Source organism: Cervus elaphus, chromosome 23 (assembly GCF_910594005.1).
Source record: "Cervus elaphus chromosome 23, mCerEla1.1, whole genome shotgun sequence".
NCBI lineage: Eukaryota > Metazoa > Chordata > Mammalia > Artiodactyla > Cervidae > Cervus > Cervus elaphus.
Window position 1 is genome coordinate 64225729 of NC_057837.1, and position 22658 is coordinate 64248386.

At 45.6% G+C, this 22658-nt stretch overlaps 2 protein-coding genes and 1 long non-coding RNA gene across 4 annotated transcripts in view; 1 reads left to right on the plus strand and 2 right to left on the minus strand.

Moving 5' to 3' along the window:
* The window catches only part of LOC122681189 (ubiquinol-cytochrome-c reductase complex assembly factor 1), a 92578-nt gene extending 87595 nt beyond the window's left edge, over window positions 1–4983 (minus strand). The window contains exon 1 of the mRNA XM_043882936.1: window positions 4743–4983. Coding sequence (XP_043738871.1) covers window positions 4743–4766 — 24 coding nt within the window. The 5' untranslated portion in view covers window positions 4767–4983. The remainder of the gene's footprint in view (window positions 1–4742) is intronic.
* LOC122681190 lies at window positions 4971–6756 on the plus strand. 2 transcript variants are annotated; one of them, XR_006336898.1, is made up of 2 exons: window positions 4971–5440; window positions 6570–6756. It is a non-coding gene; the product is annotated as an uncharacterized LOC122681190 (long non-coding RNA). The 2 variants fall into 2 exon arrangements; XR_006336899.1 differs by having other exon boundaries at window positions 6573–6756.
* A 10113-nt stretch (window positions 6757–16869) lies between these two features.
* GDF5 (growth differentiation factor 5) lies at window positions 16870–21501 on the minus strand. The gene is made up of 2 exons (XM_043882935.1): window positions 20574–21501; window positions 16870–18303 (listed from the first exon to the last, which is right to left on the minus strand). The coding sequence occupies exons 1-2, from the start codon at window positions 21196–21198 to the stop codon at window positions 17429–17431; spliced, it is 1500 nt and encodes a 499-aa protein (XP_043738870.1). The 5' UTR covers window positions 21199–21501; the 3' UTR covers window positions 16870–17428.
* Between the last annotated feature and the right edge of the window lie 1157 nt (window positions 21502–22658).

Below are 22658 nucleotides of genomic sequence, written 5' to 3' on the forward strand. Positions count from 1 at the left end.
AGAGAAACCACTGCAAGAAGAAGCCCATGCTCTGCAACAGAGGAGCCCCCACCTGCCACAACTAGACAAAGTCCACGTGCAGCAATGAAGACCCTGAACAGCCAAAAATAACTAACTATTTTTTTAAATGGGCACAGAACTTGAATAAACGTTTCTCCAAATATATACATAAAGGCCAATAAGCATAAAAGAAATATGCTTAACAGCAGTAATCACTAGAGAAATACAAATCAAAACTATAAGGAGGTATCATCTCATACCCATTATGATGGCCACTATGATTTAAAAAAAAAAAAAAAGAGAGTGAAAAAGCTGGCTTAAAACTCAATGTTCAAAAACTAAAATCATGACATCCAGTCCCATCACTCCATGGCAAATAGATAGAGAAACAATGGAAACAGTGACTTTATTTTCTCAGGCTCCAAAATCACAGCAAATGGTGACTGCAACCATGAAATTAAAAGATGCTTGCTCCTTGGAAGAAAAGCTATGACCAACCTAGACAGCATATTAAAAAGCAGAGACATTACATTGCCAACAAAGGTCCATACAGTCAAAGTTACAGTTTTTCCAATAGTCACATATGGATGTGAAAGTTGGACCATAAAGAAGGCTGAGCATCAAAGAATTGATGCTTTTGAACTGTGGTGTTGAAGACTCTTAAGAGTCCCTTGGACTGCAAGGAGATCAAACCAGTCCATCCTAAAGGAATCAATCCTGAATATTCATTGCAAGGACTGATGCTGAAGCTGAAGCTCCAATACTTTAGCCACATGATTCGAAGAACTGACTCATTGGAAAAGACCCTGATGCTGGGAAAGACTGAAGGCAGAAAGAGAAGGGGATGACAAAGGATAAGATGGTTGGATGGCATCACCAACTTGATGGACATGAGTTTGAGCAAGCTCCAGGAGTTGATGATAGACAGAGAAGCCTGGCATCCTGCAGTCCATGGGGTTGCAAAGAGTTGGAAAGGACTGAGCAACTGAACTGAACTAATAAAAAAAAAAAAAAAAACAGAAAATAACAATGTCAGTGAAGATGTGGAGAAATTTAAACCCTTGTGCTTTGCTGATATAAATGTAAAACAGTGTAGTTTCTGCAATTTCTGCTATTGTCAAAGAAAAGTAAAAATTATTACCAATGCCCAGAACAGCTCATAAAACCATAAGAAAGTCCCAGTGTACTACTTAAATGTTCAGTTCCTCTGCTAGAGCTACTCAGCAATAGCAGTGTTTCAGTTTACTCCTCCTTCCCAAACCCACTGGTGAAGAAGGGTAAAAACTGGTCAAAAAGACAGAAAGAGGAAAAAGTAAGGTGAGACTAATGAGAATGTTCTAGGAATATTACTTTTCAGTGGTTCAATTTTTTTTATCTGCAAAATGAGGAGATAATAGTGCCTACCTTTTCAAAGGGCTGTCACAAAGATTTAGTTAAGTTCACATATACAAAGTATTTAAGAGTGATTACTGCATAGTAAACACTCTATAAATATTAGCTATCAATATTATTGCTCGAGAAATCACAACTTCTTATTTCAATTACAACCTATATTTCAGTTCTCTCTCCTGAACACCAAATCTCCAGCTGCAAAAGAAAAAAAAAAAAATCTCCAGCTAGATTTTCCCAGTGAAGAACACTGCTATGAACTCACTCATCCTAGGCTGACCTAGAACAGTTAGACTCTTCCCTCTTTTTCATCCTTTACATCTAACTCTCACCAAGCCTTGCAGACTCTCTCTCCTCAGTATCTCCTGAAACCACCCCTTCTTCTTTAACCACACTGTCCCTGCCCCCTTAGTACAGGCCTTTATCACTTCTTCCAGGATTACTTTAGTTTCTCACTGACCATGGGGACTCTAATCTCAGCCCTCTCTGACTGATCCATCTGTTACATTCATCCCTGTTACAAGGATCTATTAAAACAAAAATCTAGTAGTAAATATATGAGTGTTTACAATGTCAAATTTTTTTCTTACTTTTTTGTACTTTCAAAATAAAATTTTAATTTCAATTTAAAAATGAGAGGAGAAACAAAGTGTTCCCCCTGATCAAGGGTGGTTGGAAACAGGCAGACAAATACAAGAAAAGGACTGAAAAAAGGCACAAAGAAATCTGGGGGAGTGACAATATGTTCATTAATTTTATTATGATTATGACTTTTCAGGTGTATACCTGTCAAAACTTATCAAATTATACAATTAAATAAATGTGATTTACTGTATGTCAATTATTCCTCAATTTCAAAATTTTAAATAAGAAAAAAGAGTAAATGCATTAAAAAAAAAAACCTTTAAAAATAAATCCTCCCTTTGTTTAAAATATTTCAATGGCTGCCCTCTGCCTTAAGATAAATCTCCAACTCCTAACACTGACATGCAAGGTAATGCCTCTTCTCCTGCCATTTCCCCACAAGGGCCCCTAAGTCCAGCCAAAGAGATTTACTTACAGCTCCTTGACTATCTAGCACAGTAACACAAGCTAATGCTTCTGCTCTATGCCCTTTCCTCTATTCCCCATCTAATGCTCTCTCATTAAGTATCTAAATGCTCATCCTCAGTGTGGGTTAGCTGCCTTTCTATTCTGCTACCAGAGCACCTAGTTCAGACTTCTATCACAGCATTTCAAGAACTGTATTAGTAGTTTTCTTTTTTGTCTCTTAGATTATAAGCATGAGAATAAGCTCTATGTTTTCCATTTTTGGCCCATTGGAGAGTTCCCAGCGTGTAGTAAACACTCAAAATAGTTGCTGAATAAAAGGGAAGAAACGCACTTAAAATATCACTTGTATCAACTGATTCTCTGATCACCCCTATCAAATTTACCCTTAAGAAAACCTGAAGCTCAGAGAAATTAGTTGACTTGCTCAGGGCCATACCCATAGTTGGTAATGGGACCAAGCTTTCAAACAAAGCCCTTCCAACTCCTAGACAGGTGCATTTTCCTTTTATTTGTGAATTCCTCACCAGGCCTAACCCAGATGCCTCTTCAGCATAAGGGATCAATACATATCTGCTACTTTCATATTTACTGTCACTCTCTAGTCCCAAGTTGCTTTGTCACATACTACACTTTAACACATGATAAAACTTCAAAGAATTAGAGTATACAGTATAAAGTGAAAGAGACATTTCTTATCCACTCTTGGCTTTTTACTTAAAAAGATGACTAGAAAGAGATTAATGGGGAGAGGGAGAGATTCAACTAATAGAAGCAGTTAGAGAGGTGGTTTCAATCGATGCTACCAACTAAGAAGAAATGAGCCTGCAACTGTCCACAAGCTCAGCAGCATGCTCAGCTGGGGCAGCCACTAACTTTCAAGAGGAGTCAAGCTATTTATTTCACATCTACAGCCCAACAAAATTCTCATCTTTCCCCCCAGAAAATATCCATCTTAAAAACACTTTTGACATCCTTGTTGCCATTTCCTCAGCAAAAAATCAATTTCTGCCCTGGCATCAACAATTCTTTCAGTGAGTGACTTTCTGTTTGAAGGAGCTACTCTTCAAACAAACATTTACTACACAACAATAGAGGGCACTGTACTTTGCTAGGCTGACAAGAAATAAAAGAAGTAAAATGCGGTCCATACAAGCCACATATAAAAAGATTAGAAACAACTGTCCCTAATATCATAACTCAAAGGAAAGCTAAAGGCAGGAATGCAAAGAAACAGAGGAAAACAACAGAATGGGAAAGACTAGAGATCTGCTACAAAAAATAATGCCCTTGACCAAGTTTTTTAAAGACTTGCTGAAAGTATAAACGCTCCCATCCTTCCATAACTAGGAACCAAGCTCTGTATCCTCCTAATTTTTGTTCTATTTAATTCCTAGAAGTAAGAATCCACTAGAAGGATAGAACTGTATCACAAGAGGTGCAGCAGATTCCCATATGGGTGTTAATTAGTCAAGTGTATAATAGTGAAAGTGAAGTCGCTCAGTCGTGTCCGACTCTTTGCGACCCCATGGACTGTAGCCTACCAGGCTCCTCTGTCCATGGAATTTTTCAGGCAAGAATACTGGAGTGGGTTGCCATTTCCTTCTCCAGGGGATCTTCCCAACCCAGGGATCGAACCCAGGTCTCCTGTATTGTAGTCAGACGCTTTTACCATCAAAAATAGTTCTTCATAACTTATTTCATTCATTCCTTCAACAAATATTTAACACCTATGATGTGCCACACACTGCACTAGGCAGAGGAAAAACAACAGACATGACCCAAGTTCTCCTGCAGCTTTCCCTCCAACAACCTATAATAGTATTCCACTTAGCTGCAAGGTTAAGAATGAATCTACTTAGCTCTCTGATAAAGCCAGAGGACCTCAGAATTCGAAGAACCTGCAGATTTACGTCCTCAGTTTGCGCCTAGGGACTCTGAAGCCCTAAAGTGACTTGCCCAAGGTCATCCTGTGCATTAGTGACAGAACAGGAATTAGAACGCGGATCTCTCTCTCTCCCTGAAGGGAAGAAGTCACGGCTGGTGACCGAGGAAAAGCAAGTTTCTTCAAATTTAGCTCTGAAATCACTCTCCTCCCGTCTCCAAAGACGGGGAAGGCACGGGAAAACCGAGGGTCGGGGGAGTGGGTAGCTGCCTCAGTTTCCCCGCAGAAAGCGGCCGAGTATCCCCGCTACCACACAGGCTCCGCTCCTGCACTCCCGTCCAGCTGTTCCCGTCCCGCCCTCTCCAACTCCAACCCGGGAGTCCGGCGGGCGACCGCACATAATTACTCCTTCACTCACAAGGACTCGCACCAGCAACGCCATGTTTCTCGACAACCATTTCCGGGTGAAGGATGGGCTTCCGGAATCTCCGCGGCCTCCACCCCTCCACGAGGTTGTCTTTTCGCCGGTTGGTGCCCGGCAACCGCCGCGCAGGCGCACGGAGGCCGCTGGGAGCAAGAGCGCGCGCTTTCCCCGCTGTGCACGAGAAGGTAGGGCCCGGGCGCGCGGCTGGACAGCCGGAACGCGAACGCGCGCCTGCCACTCTGTCTAGTCTCGGTCAGGAGCGTCACAGAAGCCCGTGTCGTCTCCACGACACCAGTCCTCTGTGACATCTGCCTCGGGCTTTTCGTAGCTCTCTCCTTAACCCGCCTGACTCTTCAGCACTTCCTTGTCGGAGTTCCTCTTTCCCAAACTGTCCCCACTAGGATTACCGCCGTTTCATGAGCGGCTGGAAATTACAGGATCTTGGGGGAAATCCCAGCACTTTAAGACCCCCTGAAACGAGCCGGAGGAGAAGGAGGGACATAGGACACGGCTGAGTCCTGAAATTCAGGGGAAGAGGGTGATCACATGCTGACTTGAAACCTGAGAAAGGAATATTAGGGGTTTCTGGTTGGTTGGTTGCAATTGGGAGCATCTTTGAGTACTGATAGGAAATTATTGTAAAGTTGAAGAAGATATAGACGATGCAAGGATGCAAGACGTTTCCTCCAGAGGTGAGAGAGAATGGCTTTAGCCAGAAGACCTCTTACATTCATTGTACCCCAGGAATATTAGAGGAGAGAAGGTGTGAGTGTTCTTGGGGTTATGGGGGGCAGAGGGGCAGAATGTTGAAGGACTTCCTTACTTTTCATTCTGTCAACATATAGACCCATTGATTATAGGCCTATGACCGGTTCACTGTGTGCTGGACCTAAGACAGGTGTGAATACTGGGTCCTGGAGCTCATAGATGTGGTGGGAGGGCTGGGCACACAAAAGTAAGCCAATGAGAAAAATAAAATAGTTTAAAATTGCATTAAGTGCTATGAAGGAAACAAGGAGCTAAACTAGAGAGTAACACGGAAAACTACCCTTGATATGCTTTCTCTACTCAAGTGAGCAGTTTATGTGTTTGGAATTGAAAATAGTGGTGTAGTGCTTCTACAGGCTTCCCTGGTGGCTCAGTGTAAAGAATCCATCTGCCAGTGCAGGAGCCTCCAGTTCAATCCCTGGGTCAGAAACATTCCCTCGAAAAAGAAATTACAGCCCACTGCAGTATTCTTGCTTGGGAAATCCCATGGACAGAAGAGACTGGTGGGCTACAGTCCATGGGATCTCGAAGAATCAGACACGACTTAGTTACTAAAGAACAACAAAGTTCTCCTACAGGGAAGTTAGGACAAGTGGCATCACATATTATAAACGATAAGAGCAATATTCTTGTTAATCAGTTTAAAGATGCAGATGTGATACAAAAACTATACAGGTTTGAAAAGTGAAAGTAAAAAAAAAAGAAAAGAAAAAGAAAGTAAAAAAAAAAAAGAAAGAAAAGTGAAAGTGTTAGTCACTCAGTTGTGTCCGACTCTTTGTAACCACATAGACTGTAGCTCACCGGGCTCCTTTGACCATGGAATTCTCCAGGCAAGAATACTGGAGTGGGTAGTTGTTCCCTTCTCCAAGGGATCTTGGCCACCCAGGGATCAAACCCAGATCTCCAACATAGCAGGCAGATTCTTTACTGTCTGAGCCACCAGGTTTAAGATCAAGTAAATAATTCACACAAGAGTTAATGAACTAAGATGTAGAAGACAAGAGAAAAGACTGATATTTAATTTCCTTTCTTATGGCTTCTACTTTCTCTTAGCAGGAGAATTTTCTACTCAAAGGATGGCAGATGGTATGAGACTGTAGTTCAGAAGAAGAAAAGTTTCACAGAGACTAAAAGAAAAAGGGGCCAGTGAAATATGGAGGATCTAGTTGAAGTTTGTAACTCTCTGCTTTATAAATTTTAATCTATTAATTTTAAATTAAAAGTCAGATTTATACTAAAACTCTCTTTTCTTAAAATTAGCATGTTACAGATAAAGCTAAAGCCCCTTTTTACCTTCACCTTGAATCCCAACTTTCCACCCTCTCTAAAATTGAATTCCCTTCCAGATTTTTTTTAATGTGGCAAACGTAATTGCTGTTTCTGTGATTTTTAAATCAATATAACTAGGCTCAAACACAGCTTTATTAATCAAAGTGGGAACCATTACAATCAATACATTTTTGCCAATAAGAAATAAGTTTATTTATTCCTGTAGAGTAAAACTCTGTGCCTTGGGATTCAATGAACTCTCCTGCCAGGCAGAAATTTTCTGCCTCCTGCTGGTTATGAAAGCATTTTCCCTGCAAAAAGTTGTCAAGATAGTTGAAGGAAGTGGTAGTCAGTTGGTGAGAGGTCAGGTGAATACGGCGGATGAGGCAAAACTTCGTAGCACAATTGGTTCAGTTTTGAAGTGTTGGTTGTATGACGTGCAGTTGATGTTGTCATGGAAAAGAATTGGGCCCATTCTGTTGACCGATGCTGGCTGCAGGCATTGCAGTTTTTGGTACATCGCATTGATTTACTGAGCATGCTTCTCAAATATAGTGATTTCACTGGGATTCAGCAAGCTGTAGTTGCTGGTCTGTAGGATCAGACCAGCAACAGACCACCAAACAGTGACTGTGACTTTTTGGGGGGGTGCAGGTTTGGCTTTGGAAAATGCTTTGGAGCTTCTTCTTGGTCCAGCCACTGAGCTGGACCAGCTCAGTCATCACCAGTTGTCATATAAAATCCACTTTTCGTCAATCATCACAATTCGATCAAGAAATGATTCTTTGTTGTTGCGTAGAGTAAAAGAAGACAACACTTCAAAACAAAGATTTTTTTGATTTGCAGTCAGCTCATGAAGCACTCACTTACCAAGGGTGCTTTTTCACCTTTCCAATTTGCTTCAAATGCTGAACAATGATAGAATGGCTGACATTGAGTTCTTCGGCCGTTTCTCATGTAGTTATGAGAGGATCAGCTTCAATGATGCTCTTAGCTGGTTGTTGTCAACTTCCGATGACTCGCCACTGCACTCCTCATCTTCAAGTCTCTCGTCTCCCTTGCAAAACTTCGTGAAGCACCACTGCACTGTATGTTCATTAGCAGTTCCTGGGCCAATGTGTTGTTGACGTTGAGAATTGTGTCTGCTGCTTTACGACAGATTTTGAACTCAAATAAGGAAATCCCAATGCGGGGGACCCAGATTCAATCCCTGGTCAGGGAACTTAATCCCACATGCCACAGCTAAAGATCTCTTGTGCCACAACAAAGACCCAGGACAGCCAAATAAATAAATATGTTTTTTTTTTAAATCATACATTACAAATATATATGTGCTGAGCATTTACCATGATCCAGACTCAGACCTAGATTCTGAAGATACAAGAGAGAATAAAACAAAGTTCCTGCCCTCATGGAGATTATATTTCAGTGGAGAAAGACAAGCGATAAGCAAATAAATATAATGTCAGGTATGGTAACTGCTAAGAAGGGTAGGAACAAGTTATAATAGGGTGCTATTTTAGATAGAATGATCCAATAAGGCCATATTGAATTTGATCAAAATATGAATGAAATGATATTTCATTAGAGTGACCCATGTAAAAGAACATGCTGGGCAGAGAGAACAGCAAGTATAAAGGTCCCAACATGAGAGAATGCTTGATGCTTCCAAGGAAGAAAAAGGAGCTTATCATTGGCTGGAGTCAAATGAATAAGGAAGAGTATGATAAGAGATGAGGTTGACGAGATGGTCCTAGGAGCCAGATCATGGGGGACCTTGTTGACCATGATAAAGACTTTAGATTCTATTCTGTGTGTTATTATAGCTGTAAAAAAAATCACTGGAAGGATACACAAGAAACTTGTAGTGGTTATAGTGCCTGATTCTGAGGAAGAGGGTTAGGGGACTAGGATGTTAGGTCTGGAAGGGAGACAGACATATTTTTTCCACCTATATCCTTTTGTCTTGTTTGGACTTTGTACTGTATCTATATAATTACCTTTAAAATTGAAAGAAAAATATCCAAACCACTCTTAAAATCTTCTGTCAAAAAAAAAATTTACTTGTTGGTTTTATGGGAAATACAAAGAAGTGAAACTTGGTCTTTGCCCTTAACATATTATGATTGTGAAAGTATAATACATACTCACAACAATTGTTAAAGACAATACCAAAGGATGGCATTTTATTCCTATCTCACACCATATGGAAAATTAACTCAAAATGAATCATAGATATAAATGTAAAAACTAAACTATAAAGCATGAGAGTAAGTCTTTGTGACTTTGTTTTAGGCAAAACCTTCTTTTTTTTTTTTTGTTTTTTTTTTTAAAACCTTCTTAAATACAATGTCCAAAGCACAAATAACAAAAGAAAAACTAGGTAAATTGAACTAAATGAAAATTTAAACTTTTCATGGCAAAAGGTACCATCAAGAAAGTGAAAAGATACAAATTAGGAGAAAATGTTTGCAAATCACCTACCGATAAAGGATTTGTATCCAGAATATACAAAGAGCTCTATAACTCAATAATAAAAAAAATAAATAAACACCCAGTCAAAAATGAATAAAAGATTTGAACAGACATTTCTGCAAGGAAGATACACAAATGATCAATAAGCTAATGAAAAGATGATCAACATCATTAGTCATTAGGGAAACACATACACACAACATAATGAGATACCATTTCGCATCGCACCAAGTGGCTATAATCAAGCAGATAGAATAATACAGGTACTGGCAAGGATGTGAAAAACTGGATAACTCATGCATGGGATTGTAAAACTATACAGCTGCTTTGGAAAACAGTTCCTGTAAATTAGAAACATAGACTTATGATTCTTGGGCATATATTTAAGAGAAATTAAAACATATGGGTGATGCTAGTGGTAAAGAACCCACCTGCCAATCCAGGAGACATAAGAAACATGGGTTCAATCCCTGGGTCAGGAAGATCCCCTGGAGAGAGAAATGGCAATCCACTCCAGTATTCTTGACTGGAGAATCCCATGGACAGAGGAACCTGGCGTGCTACAGTCCATGGGGTTGCAAAGAGTTAGACACGACTGAAGCAACTTAGGACAGATGGGATGGAAAACATATGTCCACACAATAACTTGCATATTTATGTTCATTACAAAATTATTCAAAGTAGCCAAAAACAACCTAAATATCCTTCAGCTGATGAAATGGTTAAGTAAAATGTGGTATATCCAGAAAATGGATTATTACTCAGCAACGACAAGGAATGAACTACTGATATACTTCAATATGGATGACCCTTGAAAACATTGTGCTAAGTGAAAGAAGTCAGTCACTAAAGGGTATTGTATGAGTATGATCCATTTCTGTGAAGTGTCCAGCTGCCCAATGCCATGGCCAATTCCTGAACTTCACCACCAGAATTAATTATGAAATTTTAAATTTATGCCATTCTGGATTCTCACCACTATTTTTTTGGCCATGCCATGTGGCTTGTGGGATCTTAGTTCCCTGACCAGATATTGAACCTATGCCCCCTGCAGTAGAAGTACAGAGTTCTAACCATTGTATCACCAAGGAATTTTCTCATCATACTATTCTTTAAGCATCCATTCATTCCTAGTACATTTGTCATTCTACCCCACTAAGACCTCCAGGCTTTTTATCTCTTCTCTTTACACAGGAGTCTGTCAACTTTCTCCCCTCTTTCCTCCTATCTAGCTTACATGGTATAGTCTGTCACTTCAATTGCCTAATTGTCTCTTGCCAGGGTAACTCCCTTGCTCAAAAGTCTTTTTCCCCACCCCACCTAAAGAGACTTCCTGCCTCTAATTGTTGTTCCGTGCCTGCATCTAGATTATTAAGTTCTACTGGAGAAAACCATGCAAAGAGCCTATTGATACCACCAAATATGGATACCAACCTTTATTATGCTTAACTCTCTTTTCTCCGAAACTACTGTTTATTAATAACACTGTATTAGATTCCTAAGGCTGCCATAGCAAACACACACACACACCAGGTGACTTAAAACAACGGAAATGTATTGTCTCCCAGTTCTGGAGCCTAGAAGTCCAAAATCAAGGTGTTGGCAGGACCACATTCTATCTGAAAGCTCTAGGGGATCTTTCCTTGACTCTTCCTAGCTGCTGGTCATTGCTATAAATCCTTGGTGGGTTGTTTTTTTTTTTGGTGGGGGGTGCGGTGTTTGTTTTTATACTTTGGTTGCACTGCACTGCATACCTGACAGTCTCCAACCAGGGATCCAATGAACCTAAGCCTCTACAGTGAAAGCACCAAATCCTAACCACTAGGCCATCAGGGAACTCTCAATCCTTGGTGTTTCTTGGTTTACAGCTTGCAAAACTCCAATCTCTGTCATCATATGGCTTTCTTCTCCTTCTGTTTCTGTCTCTGTGACTCTTCTCATCTTGTAAATGTGTGCGTGCCTGCTCAGTTGCTCAGTTGTGTCCAACTCTTGTGACCCATATGGACTGTAGCCCTCCAGTCTCCACTGTCCATGGGATTTTCCAGGCAAGAATACTGGAACGGGTTGCCGGTTCCTCCTCCAGGGGATCTTCCCGACCCAGGGATAGAATCCACACCTCCTGCATTGCAAGAAGATTCTTTTATCACTGAGCCACCAGGGAAGCCCCACATCTTATAAGTACTCCAGTCGTGTTGGATTAGAGCCCATGCTGATGATCTTAACTTGATTACATCTGTGAAGATCCTTTTTCCAGATAAGGTTATATTCACATATTAGGAGCAGGAAGGTTGGACTTTAACATATATTTAAAATTTTTTTCAGTCTTGACGCATGACACGTGGGATCTTAGTTCCCCAACCAGGGGTCAGACCCAAGCTCCCTGCATTGGAAGTGTGCAGTCTTAACCACTAGACCACTGGGAAGTCCCACTTAACATATTTTTTTGAGGGACACCGTTTAACCCATACCAGGAACTTGTTTCACATTCCTTGACTCTGACCCCTTCCTACTGTCTGTAAACAGTTAGCCTCACCTCCTGCTTCACAGAGAAAATTAAAATTAGAAGCCAACAGAAAGAAACTCAGCTTCCTACCACCCAGCTCACAAACCCGTGTGTATCACATGCATGTCCTTTCTTCTACATATCATTTCATGGAAGAATTGCTCTTTTTCCAACGGCTGTTTTAAAGCCAATCTTGTAAAATTTCTTCAAACTTGACATGTTTAAAACTGACCCCATCATCTTCCTCTCAAAATCTGTTCCTCCTTCCATATTCTTTCTTTTCATTGTTGTTGAGTGGCACACCGTCCCCTCAGTTTCCCAAGCTAAAAACCACAGGATTCATCCTTGGCTCTGCTTCTCCCCCACACTAACCATCCCAACACTCCCCAAGTCCTGCTAGCAGAGCAGAACCACAGTTCCCCTGGGTTTTGTACAGTGCATGTCTATTAATGAAGCCCACACTTGTATTTGCACTTAGGCACCCACATTATGCTGAAGCTGAAACTCCAATACTTTGGCCACCTCATGTGAAGAGTTGACTCATTAGAAAAGACCCTGATGCTGAGAGGGGTTGGGGGCAGGAGGAGAAGTGGACGACAGAGGATGAGATGGCTGGATGGCATCACTGACTTGAGGGGCATGAGTTTGAGTAAACTCCAGGAGTTGGTGATGGACAGGGAGGCCTGGCGTGCTGCGATTCACAGGGTGGCAAAGAGTCGGACACGACTGAGCGACTGAACTGAACTGAACTGAACCCACGTTATATTCAACTGATTCTACCGAATTCGTGGCTACCTACTGCACTGTCTCTTTCCCATCAGAAACTGTGAAATCACATTTCAATTCTTGTACATGTATAGTTGGCTTCATGCATTCTGATGCATAACTTGACTTTTCCCCCTGTCTTATTTCATTTCCTTTGACTCAGTATATTATCTTACCATTCTAGCATCCTTTGGGATCTTTATCTTCTCTTTCATTCATGCATGGAACTTGAGGGCATGAGCATTGTTAAGATAAGAGACTTCATGTAAAGTGCTAAGGACAGTACTTGGTACATAATCAATCCTCAATAAATATTGTAGTTATTATTATCCCAACACTGAGCACAGTTTTGGGTCACAGCAGACCCTCAATAAATATTTATGGGTTGATAAATGAATAGATGGATCAAAGATGTATGGAATGAATGGATAGCCCCTTTCCTGAATCAAAGGCCCATTAAATTTGATATTTTTTAAAATAATTTTATTTATTTTTGGCTGTCCTGGGTCTTCATTGCTGCACGGGCTTTTCTCTCGTTTCAGCAAGTGGAGGCTACTCTCTAGTGATGATGCCCCGGCTTCTCACTGTGGTGGCGTCTCTTGTTTCAGAGTACAGACTTTAGAGTGCGAGGGCTTCAGTAGTTGTAGCCCCCAGGCTCCAGAGTGCAGACTCAATAGTTGTAGTGTACAGGCTTAGTTGCTCCACAGCATGTGGGATCCTCCTGGACCAGGGATCGAACCAGTGTCTTCTGCATTGACAGGCAGATTCTTTACCATGGAGCCACTAGGGAAGCCCCCTAAATTTGATATTATTATCCCTCTTTTACAGTTAGGAAAACTGAGGCTCAGAGAAGTTAAATAACTTGCTCAAAGTCATTCAGCTAGAAAATGGTAAAACCAGAACTGGAACCCAGATCTGCCTGACTCTTAATGTATATGACTACTCTGCTTCCTCACATCCATATTCAGATCAGAAGAACCAATTGTGAAGCCAAGTGAAGTCTAAGAGACTTACCACGGTTGTGTGTTCTAAGTTCTAGAAAAGCTGATTCTCCAGCTTGTTGTGGCCCTGGGGCACAGGGATGTGGAAAGAGCCAAGAGATGGCATCAGAGGGCTGGGGGTCTCACCTCTTTCCTCCCCTATGGGCCTTCCATTTTCCCTGTCCTAAGCTATATGCTTAGCTATTTCTCCCTAGGAACTAACAACAAGCTTTGTCCCTAAGGAGATACTTTTGAGACCAGGAAGCCAAATGCCAGGAAGATAATTCGATTAACTTCCAAGATCGGGGTCAGTGGAACTGGATGTCCAGAAAGGTAGCAAAAATGATGCAAAGTATACAGAGACCTGCCGTTACTTCTCTGGTTTGTCAGTTTCTCCTCTGTAAAAATGGAGGTGGCTAAGATCAAGTGTAGTACGGGGGCTTCCCAGGTGGCACAATGATAAAGAATCCGCCTGCCAATGCAGGAGACACAAGAGATGCAGGTTTGATTCTTGGGTCGGGAAGATCCCCTGGAGTAGAAAATGGCAACCTGCTCCAGTTTTCTTGGTTGAAAAATCCCATGGACAGAGGAGCCTGGCAGGCTACAGTCTATGGGGTTGTGAAGAGTCAGACACGACTGAACGACTGAGCATAAGGAGTAACATTCATTGCCCTGCCTGCTTCACAAGACTGTCTGAGGCACACTAATGATAACAGCCGATATTGTGGCATCCCACCTCGGTGCCAGCTACTGTATTGAGTGTCTTTCATATCCTAACAGTTAGCCCTATGAAACAGGTATATTGTTTTACCCTTCCCCGCTCTTTTCTTTTTCACCAAAGAGGAAATCAAGGTTGGTGGAATTAGGCTACTTGCCCAAGGCCTGTAATTTGGAGTAACAAAATCTTGAAATTTGAAACTGGGCTGCCCTTTGAGCCCAACAGTGCTGCAACAGCATGGCTCAGAGTGTTTGTGAACTCTAAAGAATGATATAATTCTTGTACCCTTTGGCTCAAGAATATCCTGTACAAGTATGCAGCCTGTTATGATTGGGACTGGAAGTGGGTGCCTGGCAGCCATATATGTCCGAGGAGGCAGTTCAATAAATCAGATGGTTAGGATGGAAGGGCTGTTTCCACCCAGTTATCTCTAATTGGCTCATAACATCCAGTCCCATCACTACATGGCAAATAGATGGGGAAACAATGGAAACAGTGAGAGACTTTATTTTCTCAGGCTCCAAAATCACGGCAGATGTTTACTGCAGCCACGAAATTAAAAGACGCTTGCTCCTTGGAAGAAAAGCTATGACAAACCTAGACAGCATATTAAAAAGCAGAGACATTACATTGCCAACAAAGGTCCATATAGCCAAAGTAATGGTTTTTCCAATAGTCATGTGTGGATGTGAGAGTTGGACCATAAAGAAGGCTGAGCGTCGAAGAACTGATGCTTTTGAACTGTGGTGTTGAAGACTCTTGAGAGCCCCTTAGACTTCAAGGAGATCAAACCAGTCCATCCTAAAGGAATCAATCCTGAATATTCATTGGAAGGACTGATGCTGAAGCTGAAGCTCCAATACTTTGGCCACCTGATGCGAAGAGCTGACTCATTGGAAAAGACCCTGATGCTGGGAAAAATTGAAAGCAGGAGGAGAAGGGGGCAACAGAGAATGAGATGGTTGGATGGCATCATCAACTCAATGGACATGAGTTTGAGCAAGCTCTGAGAGATGATGAAGGACAGGGAAACCTGGTGTGCTGCTGTCCATGGGGTTGCAGAGTCAGACACGACTGAGCAACTGAACAACCGTCTAGTTGGGAAATGTACACCAGCTGATTGGTTCTTTTGTGGAAGAGAATTCTAGGATAGGTGGAGGTGGAAGAGGAAGCTCCCAGAGTATAAAGCCAGGGCCACAACAGTCAAATCAATGCCCAGGCCTTCAGCAGGAAGAGCACCATGGCTGAGATGCCATGAGTCTCTCTGAGAGGGGTAAGGCAGGAAGACCTCTGATCTGTTAGACTTTCCAAGAAACTAGGGGTATACTGTCCTGGAAATCAGGGCCCTGCCTCTCTGCCCTTGAGTCTCCAGCCACCCTGCTTCTACACTGCTCTCTCTGTGTCCCCAGCCCACCGCATGGCCTCCCCGGCACCTCCTTTCCAGGCTCACTCTCCTCTCACATACACCAGAACTCTGTCTGCCGTGGCAGCTCCTTTGTTTACTTCCAGAGCTTGCAGGCCTGCCCCCCAGCCAAACACAACGAAACCCAGCCAGGGAGGGCTAGGCTCCAGGCTCAGGCTGGCCTCTCAGGGACAGGGAATGGCCTCCAAGCCAGGGAGGCAGCTCGAAGGTACACTGCCCACCCCCTCATCCCCGCCCTGGGCTCTTGCTTCAGGATCTGTCAACCCAGGTTTCAGGCCTTGAGGGAAGGGACACAGGATCTGCCCAGAGCTGGGCAAGCATCCTTACTGTTGAAACAGCTTTGGCTAGGAGCCCTGGGAATCAAAGCCTCAGCTGGAGAGGGGTGGGGAAAATTTTGAGGCCCCCTGGGTGGGAAGCAGAAGTCTGGGTTCTCCTCTTCTGGTCCTCCCCTTCCTCAGCCAGGCAGAACCTGGTCCCAAGCCCTTAGAATGAGGACTCAGGTGCCCACATTTCCCTACTGGAGGACCCTGCTCCCCTCCCAAGTGTTCACGCCTTGCTCCGCCCCAGAGGTTCTAGTGGAGAAGGAAAGTGGGTCTTGACTCTGGGCCAAGCCCCAGAAAGAAACACTGTCAGGCTGTGTCTGGCATTGGTCTGTCTAAGGTCAGTAAGTTCAGTGGGAAGCTTACTTGTCTAATGGATAATTATGTATCTATATCCTGTATAGTGGAAAGGGGAGGGGCTCCAGTTGTTTCTAGAGTTGGGATAAAGGGGTGGAAGGGGTGCCAAACTGGAGGGTAGCAGGGCCGCAGGCAAGATCGCATGGAACAGTGATCAGTGACAAAGGATGAAGATAAGGTCAAGGGCCCCTTTAACTGGTGACCAGTGGATTCTGTGAGTATGAGCTGGGGGGTGAGTATGAAATGGGGATGATTTTAGGGGAAATTAAATCCTCAAGTTCCCTCCCACTTAGGGATTCATTTTGGAGACAACAAACTTGACTAAGGAATGTCGAAAAGGAAACCGACCTCTGTTGCCAGGCCCCGGCGGAGTAGACAGAGCTCTCGGCGAAAACCGGGAATGGGGTGAGAGGTGAAACCCTGGCCCAGCTCAGCCTGTGCTCTCTGTCCCATTCTGCTTCAGGCAGCCCATGTCCCCTCTCTGGGTCAGTCTTCTTTGAAGGGTTGCTGGGTCCCCCAACGTAGACAAGAAATCTGCCACAGTTTTAGGCACAGTTTTGCTTTTTATCTCATCAATGTACATTTAAATCTAACAGTCTAACAGCCTCCCACTCCTCACCCTGTCCAAGCCCGCTCCCCTTCTTTCCCACCCCTGCCCAATTAGCATCCATCTGCCCCCAGGGGCAGAAAATCACCAGGTACAAGAGTGATTCAAGGGGGAGATGGCACCTGTGGGTCTCCCAAGGAGAGGCCTCCCTAAAGAGTGCCAAGGTCGAGAAGGCCCAGGTAAGGAGAGCTCATGGGCTGGGTCTCATTGGAAAACAAGGTCCCCTGGGTCTCAGTCCCATTCCGAGTCTGTCTCCCTGGGCCTGTGTCTGCCAATCAGAGAAGCAGAAGGCAGAAATCCCCAGACAGGGGGACTCGTGGATAGAAAGGGATCTTTAGCAACTGAGCAAGGCTGTTGGCATCCCCTTTCATGGGGGCTGCGTAGATGCTCCTGGCTGTAGCTTCCGGATCCCCCTGTGATTCCAGGAACGCGGGGAGGGGCTCTGGTGACCAGCATCCTGGGGACATTCCCCCCGGAAGACAGAGGCCAGTGTTGCTACCTGCAGCCACAAGACTCCACGACCATGTCCTCATACTGCTTATAGACCACATTGTTGGCTGAGTCGATGAAGAGGATACTGATGGGACTCAGCCTTGTGGGCACACAGCAGGTGGGCGGCGTGGACTCAGGGTCCATGGAGTTCATCAGGGTCTGGATGACCGCATGGTTCGTGGGCTCCAGGTGGGAGCGCAAGGGAAACTCACACAGCCCCTCGCAGTGGAAAGCCTCATACTCCAGGGGCGCGATAATCCAGTCATCCCAGCCCATGTCCTTGAAGTTGACGTGCAGTGCCTTCCGACTGCAGCGGGCCTTGGGGTTCTTGCTGGGTCGCTTGCCCTGGCGCGTGGCCAGGGGGGCCCGCCGCTTTCGCCGCTGGCTGAACAGGTACTCATACACCGTCTTATCATCCTGGCCGGAGCGGGCCTTGATCTCATTGAAGAATAGGTCCCGTTTCTTGGTGCGGCCAAACACCAGGAACAGGGCCTTCTCGTGGACCTGCCGGGCGGTGCGGTCAAAGCCCAGGCCACGGAGGTCCATGGCCCGGCCCCGTTCCCAGGCCTCCAGCTCCAAACACAGCTGGGCTGAGTTCTTAAAGTTTCGGAAGAGCTTCCAGATGTCGAACACCTCCCAGCCAGAGCCGTCCAGGCCTGGCACAGATCGCACATCCAGCAAGGCTGCCGGCTGCCGGCCGCTGGGGCAACTGGACAGCTTCAGCTGGGCAGCCCGCCCGCTGCCGGGGGCCACTGGCTTGGCCGCGTCCAAGGGCTTCTTCCGCAAGATCCGCAGCTCAGCCCCTAGTAGCCCATCCTTCTCCAGGGCGCTAATATCAAACACGTACCTCTGCTTCCTGACCACGGGACCTCGGTCATCTAGAGAGAACACCCAGAAGTCATTGCCTGCAGCCTCACCAAGGGAGCCGGTCACCACGCAGCCTCAGGGGAATGCCACAGCTCTTCTCCCCCAAGAGAGCTCTCTTTAACCTCTTCCCCATTCTGACAGAGGCCAAGACCCAAATCATGGAGAGCCTTTTCCAAAATAAGGGAGCTTCCCACACAGTCAACTAAGTAGGGCTGTTGATCTATGGATGTGACTGTGGGGGATTTGAGTGATTCTGGGTGTCTGTATCAGTGACTCACGTAACAGAGGCCCATCAGCCTTAGAACTGCCTTCTGCCTGTCTCTCTCCCATCTGTTATCCAATATGATATCTCTTTGGTAAGAGAGGCAGGGTGGGCATTATAATGACCCCTGTTTTTCCAGAGGAGGAACCTGAGGCTCAGAGAAGTTAGGTAACTTGCTCAAGGTCACCCAGCTGGCAAAAAGCAGGGTTGGAACTCCAGCCTAGAACTTTTTATACCTGATCCTGAGCTGCTTCTACTATACTATGCCTTAAAGAAGATCTTACTGCTCTTGTTTCACAGATGAAGCACAGGGAGGGAGAGTGACTTGCCTAAGGTCACACAGCGAGTTAATGGCCAAACTGGTCTATGATCCAGTTTTCCTGGCTATTTAATGATTTGTGGTGTATGTTTCTTACTCTTCTAGGTGTGTGAGTGTGTGTGTGTGAATGACAGTTTGTGTGTGTATATGTATGACTGAATCCACATGTGAGTATGGAAAGTATTGTACATTTGAGTGACATGTTATATGCATGTATGATTGGGCTTGCGTGACTATTTGAAGGGTATGTATGTATTGGGTTGGCCAAAAAGTTCTTTCAATTTCTTCTATTATATTGTACAGAAAACCCCAAATGAACTTTTTGGCTAACCCAATATATGTGTCTGTATATATGTAAGAAAGTTCTGTGTGTGTATGTCAGGTGTGTGTGTGCACATTGTGTATGTGTGTGTGACTCACCATGTATGTACAAACATAAGGCTCTGCGTGTGTACAAGAACCTCAGTGGTATGTCTGAATCAGCACGCCCTCCTTCCTAAATACCAATTTGCCATTGGGAAGCATTCATAATATTGCTCTAGAAGGTGACTAATTAGGCCTTTAAACTCCCCATCTCTCCCTCTCCAAGCTCCCTTAGAGCTGGGGGGCACAAGGACTTACTTTATGATTCCCCGAGGGGTCACAGCTTTCTCTGGCTGGGCAGGCAGCCAGACCACCTCCCCCACCTCAGCCAGACCCGCTGCCTCTGTGCCTCCCCCGCCCTCTGTCACTCCCCCACCGGCCAGCTCTAATGAGGAGCCTCTTCCCCTCTCTGACCCCTCCCCCACCCTGCCAGCCAAAGTCCTGAGACTCCCAGAACCAGAGCACAGCTGCCAGCAACCCTAGCCATCAGGTCAACCTCCCTCTCCACTCTTATGGATAAACTCAGGCCCTGAAAGGGGAAAGGACTTGCTGAAGTCACATGGCAAGTTGAGGGGACAAGCCTAGACAGTGATGCTAGGAGGGCAGAATGCGAAGTGAGGGGAGCAGATTGTCTCCTGGGTTCATGATAAAAATGATCTGTGTCTAGGGCAGGACATAAAGTTCTCATATAGGAAGGGCTCTCAGAAGTCACCCCATCCAACCTCCACAGAGTTGTACTGATGGGGAAACTGAGGCCCCAAAGGGAGAAGGGGCTTTCCCAAGGTCACACTGTGAGTTAGACCCTAGGTCTGTTGTCCACTCCACCCCATATATCTGAAGAGCATTCCAGGACTCCAAAATGCCTCATTTCCTGCCTTCACCTATCTTACCTTCTCTGCCCCCTTGCCTGAAGGGAAAGTGGCAGAACCGTGGGTATCTGAGATTTGTTTCTCTCTTGCCATCCAAGAAAACCTACAACCCCATGCAGCCTAGAAAGTCTGACCAACTCAATAAGAACAGAGCGTGGCCTGGTAATTAAGAGTTTAAAAGGCTGGTCCTCAATTCTGCCACCAACCGGCAGGGCTTGTCTCCTTCCCAGGCTTCAGGAATCTGCTCCACATCTTGCAGGAATCGCACTTGGGGATTCCCCAGGTGCCCTCCGGCTCTGACATGCCAGCATCCTGGGACCTGGTCTGGGTGAGGTTAATCCCAGATACCGCCCCGGGCTAGAAGCACACACCGTCTCCCCCCAGTGCAGTGTCTGGGCTCTAAAGCCCCCTCCATGCATGCAGATGCCCCTCCCTCTGTGCCGTGCCCCGGCCACCCCGCCCCCTCACCTTGCCCTTTGTCAATAAAGCTGGTGATGGTGTTGGCCAGGCCAGCCTCCAACTTCACGCTGCTGTTGCCTCCCTTTCTGTCAGCATCGGACAGCGTCCTGTATAGCGAGAGCATGTACTCGTGGGGCGTGATGGGGGGCGGGCGGAATGGCTCCTTGGGCTCACGCGGGGACCCAGGCTCCCTGGCCTTCTTCAGCAGGAAGGGACTGGGGGCAGAGCCTGCCTTTGGGGGTGCCTTCCCCCCAAGAAGCTGTCCTTTTGGGGTCACCGTCCGTGTGGCCCCCTGCCTTGTCTGGGGAGGGTGTCCTGGCTTGGGTTCAGGGCCACCCGATCTGGGGGGCAGCTTTTTGGGTTCATCCTTCTTGGGCTGTGTCAGGCCTCCTGTCTGCCCGGTGCCCCCCTTGGCCCTGGCATTGGTGGCCCCCCCACCGTAGCTGTGACCCCCTGGCCTGAAGGTGTTCTGGGCCAGAGGGGGTCTCTCCTTGGCTTCTGCTTTGGCCAGTCCTGGCCTGGCCCCCTGGGGTCTCTGGCCCAAGTCAGGGGCACCCAACACAGTGCAGATGAATTCCAGGTCCAGCCAAGCCAGGTGCCAAAGTAAGAGAGTGAGGAGTTTGGGGAGTCTCATCCTCTGGCCAGCCGCTGAATGACGCCCAAGAGAACAGCGGCTGCAGCGAAGGTGCCTCTGGTTTGGCAGGAAAAACCATGAAAGGAGCGGACCCTCAAAAGCAGCGGCAGCAGCAGTAGCAGCAGAAGGAAGGGCTTTCTCCTCAGTCTGAGACTCTTGAAGTCTGCCGGGTGTGTGTTTGTATCCAGTCCCATAGTGGAAATGCTCTCCTATCCAGACGTGCACCGTCTCCAGTCAGCAGCTGAAAATAACTCGTTCTTGAAAGGAGAAAGCCGACCGCCCCCTTTCTCCTGCACAACTGACTGAGGGCCTGAAGGAGGCTTGTATAAGGCTCAGGGATTTTTCCAAGAAGGAAGAATGGCGTAATGCTGCTAACTTTTGAATCGTTTCCAGTGAAAATACTTACACACACTCGCGCGCGCGCACACACACACACACACACACACACACACAAGCCTGCAGGTGCTCAGAAAAATCTTTTACAAACCTGAACTTAGGAATTGGAAACGGAATTCCAACCCAAACCAATTTAATTACTCTCTGATGTCATGCTGTCTAAACTCATTTAAGTGCGATATATTTATGTGAAAAAAATCACCGCTGCCCTCTGAGGCCATGGCTCACGGGGGCTCTTGGCAAAGAGCCCCGCGGGGGGATTCTAGAATGGAGCGGGGGGAGACTTTCAGTCCCATGGAGCAGACTCCGGGGTCTTCACCTCCACATCACGGCCCACCCCACCTTCCCAAGGAGAGATGCTAAGAAATGGATTCAAAGATCTTAAACCCCAGAGGCATGAGAGTGTGGGTTTTCAGTTAAGTCCTTGGGGTGTTTTTAAAGCAACCTTCACGTCTAGTCTGGGACCTGTTCTGTTGTTGGTGGGGGGGAGGGCAGCACAGATGGCAGAATTCACCCACAGTTTCTTTTATTTTAATAAACTTGTGGTGACCCAGAGCCAGAAAAATATCGGTACCTGCTACACCCCTCCCCCAAATGCCATTGACTGAGCTCAGATGGTTTCTTCAGGCTTTGGGGGGCGCCCCCGAGCCCACTCCTTGGACGGAGACACGTACAGAGTGTCTATACCTCACCGCCGCCCCAGCAAAGACAGGCTCAGTTTTGTCGTGAGGGACTGGCTGAGTCCAGAGGTGGCAGCCCCAGCCTGGGGCAGCAGCGGCCCCTGCAGGAGGCAGAAAAAAATGATTTCCCACACAGTGCTTTTCTGGTGTTAGTAGCTCTGGAAGAAGTCTAAACTCCAGCTGGCTCAGTGGTGGAAACTGTTCCCTTTACCTAGAACATCCTCCTTTTACTCCCACGACAAGAGGAAGCTCTTCTCATCCTGAGAGCCTCAGCTGAAAATTCACCTCCTCCAGGAAGCCTTCCCAGATCCCCAAACAGAACCAATTACCCCTTCTTGAACATTTCGCTGCAACAGACTGAGAGAAATAACAGTGGTAGAAGCA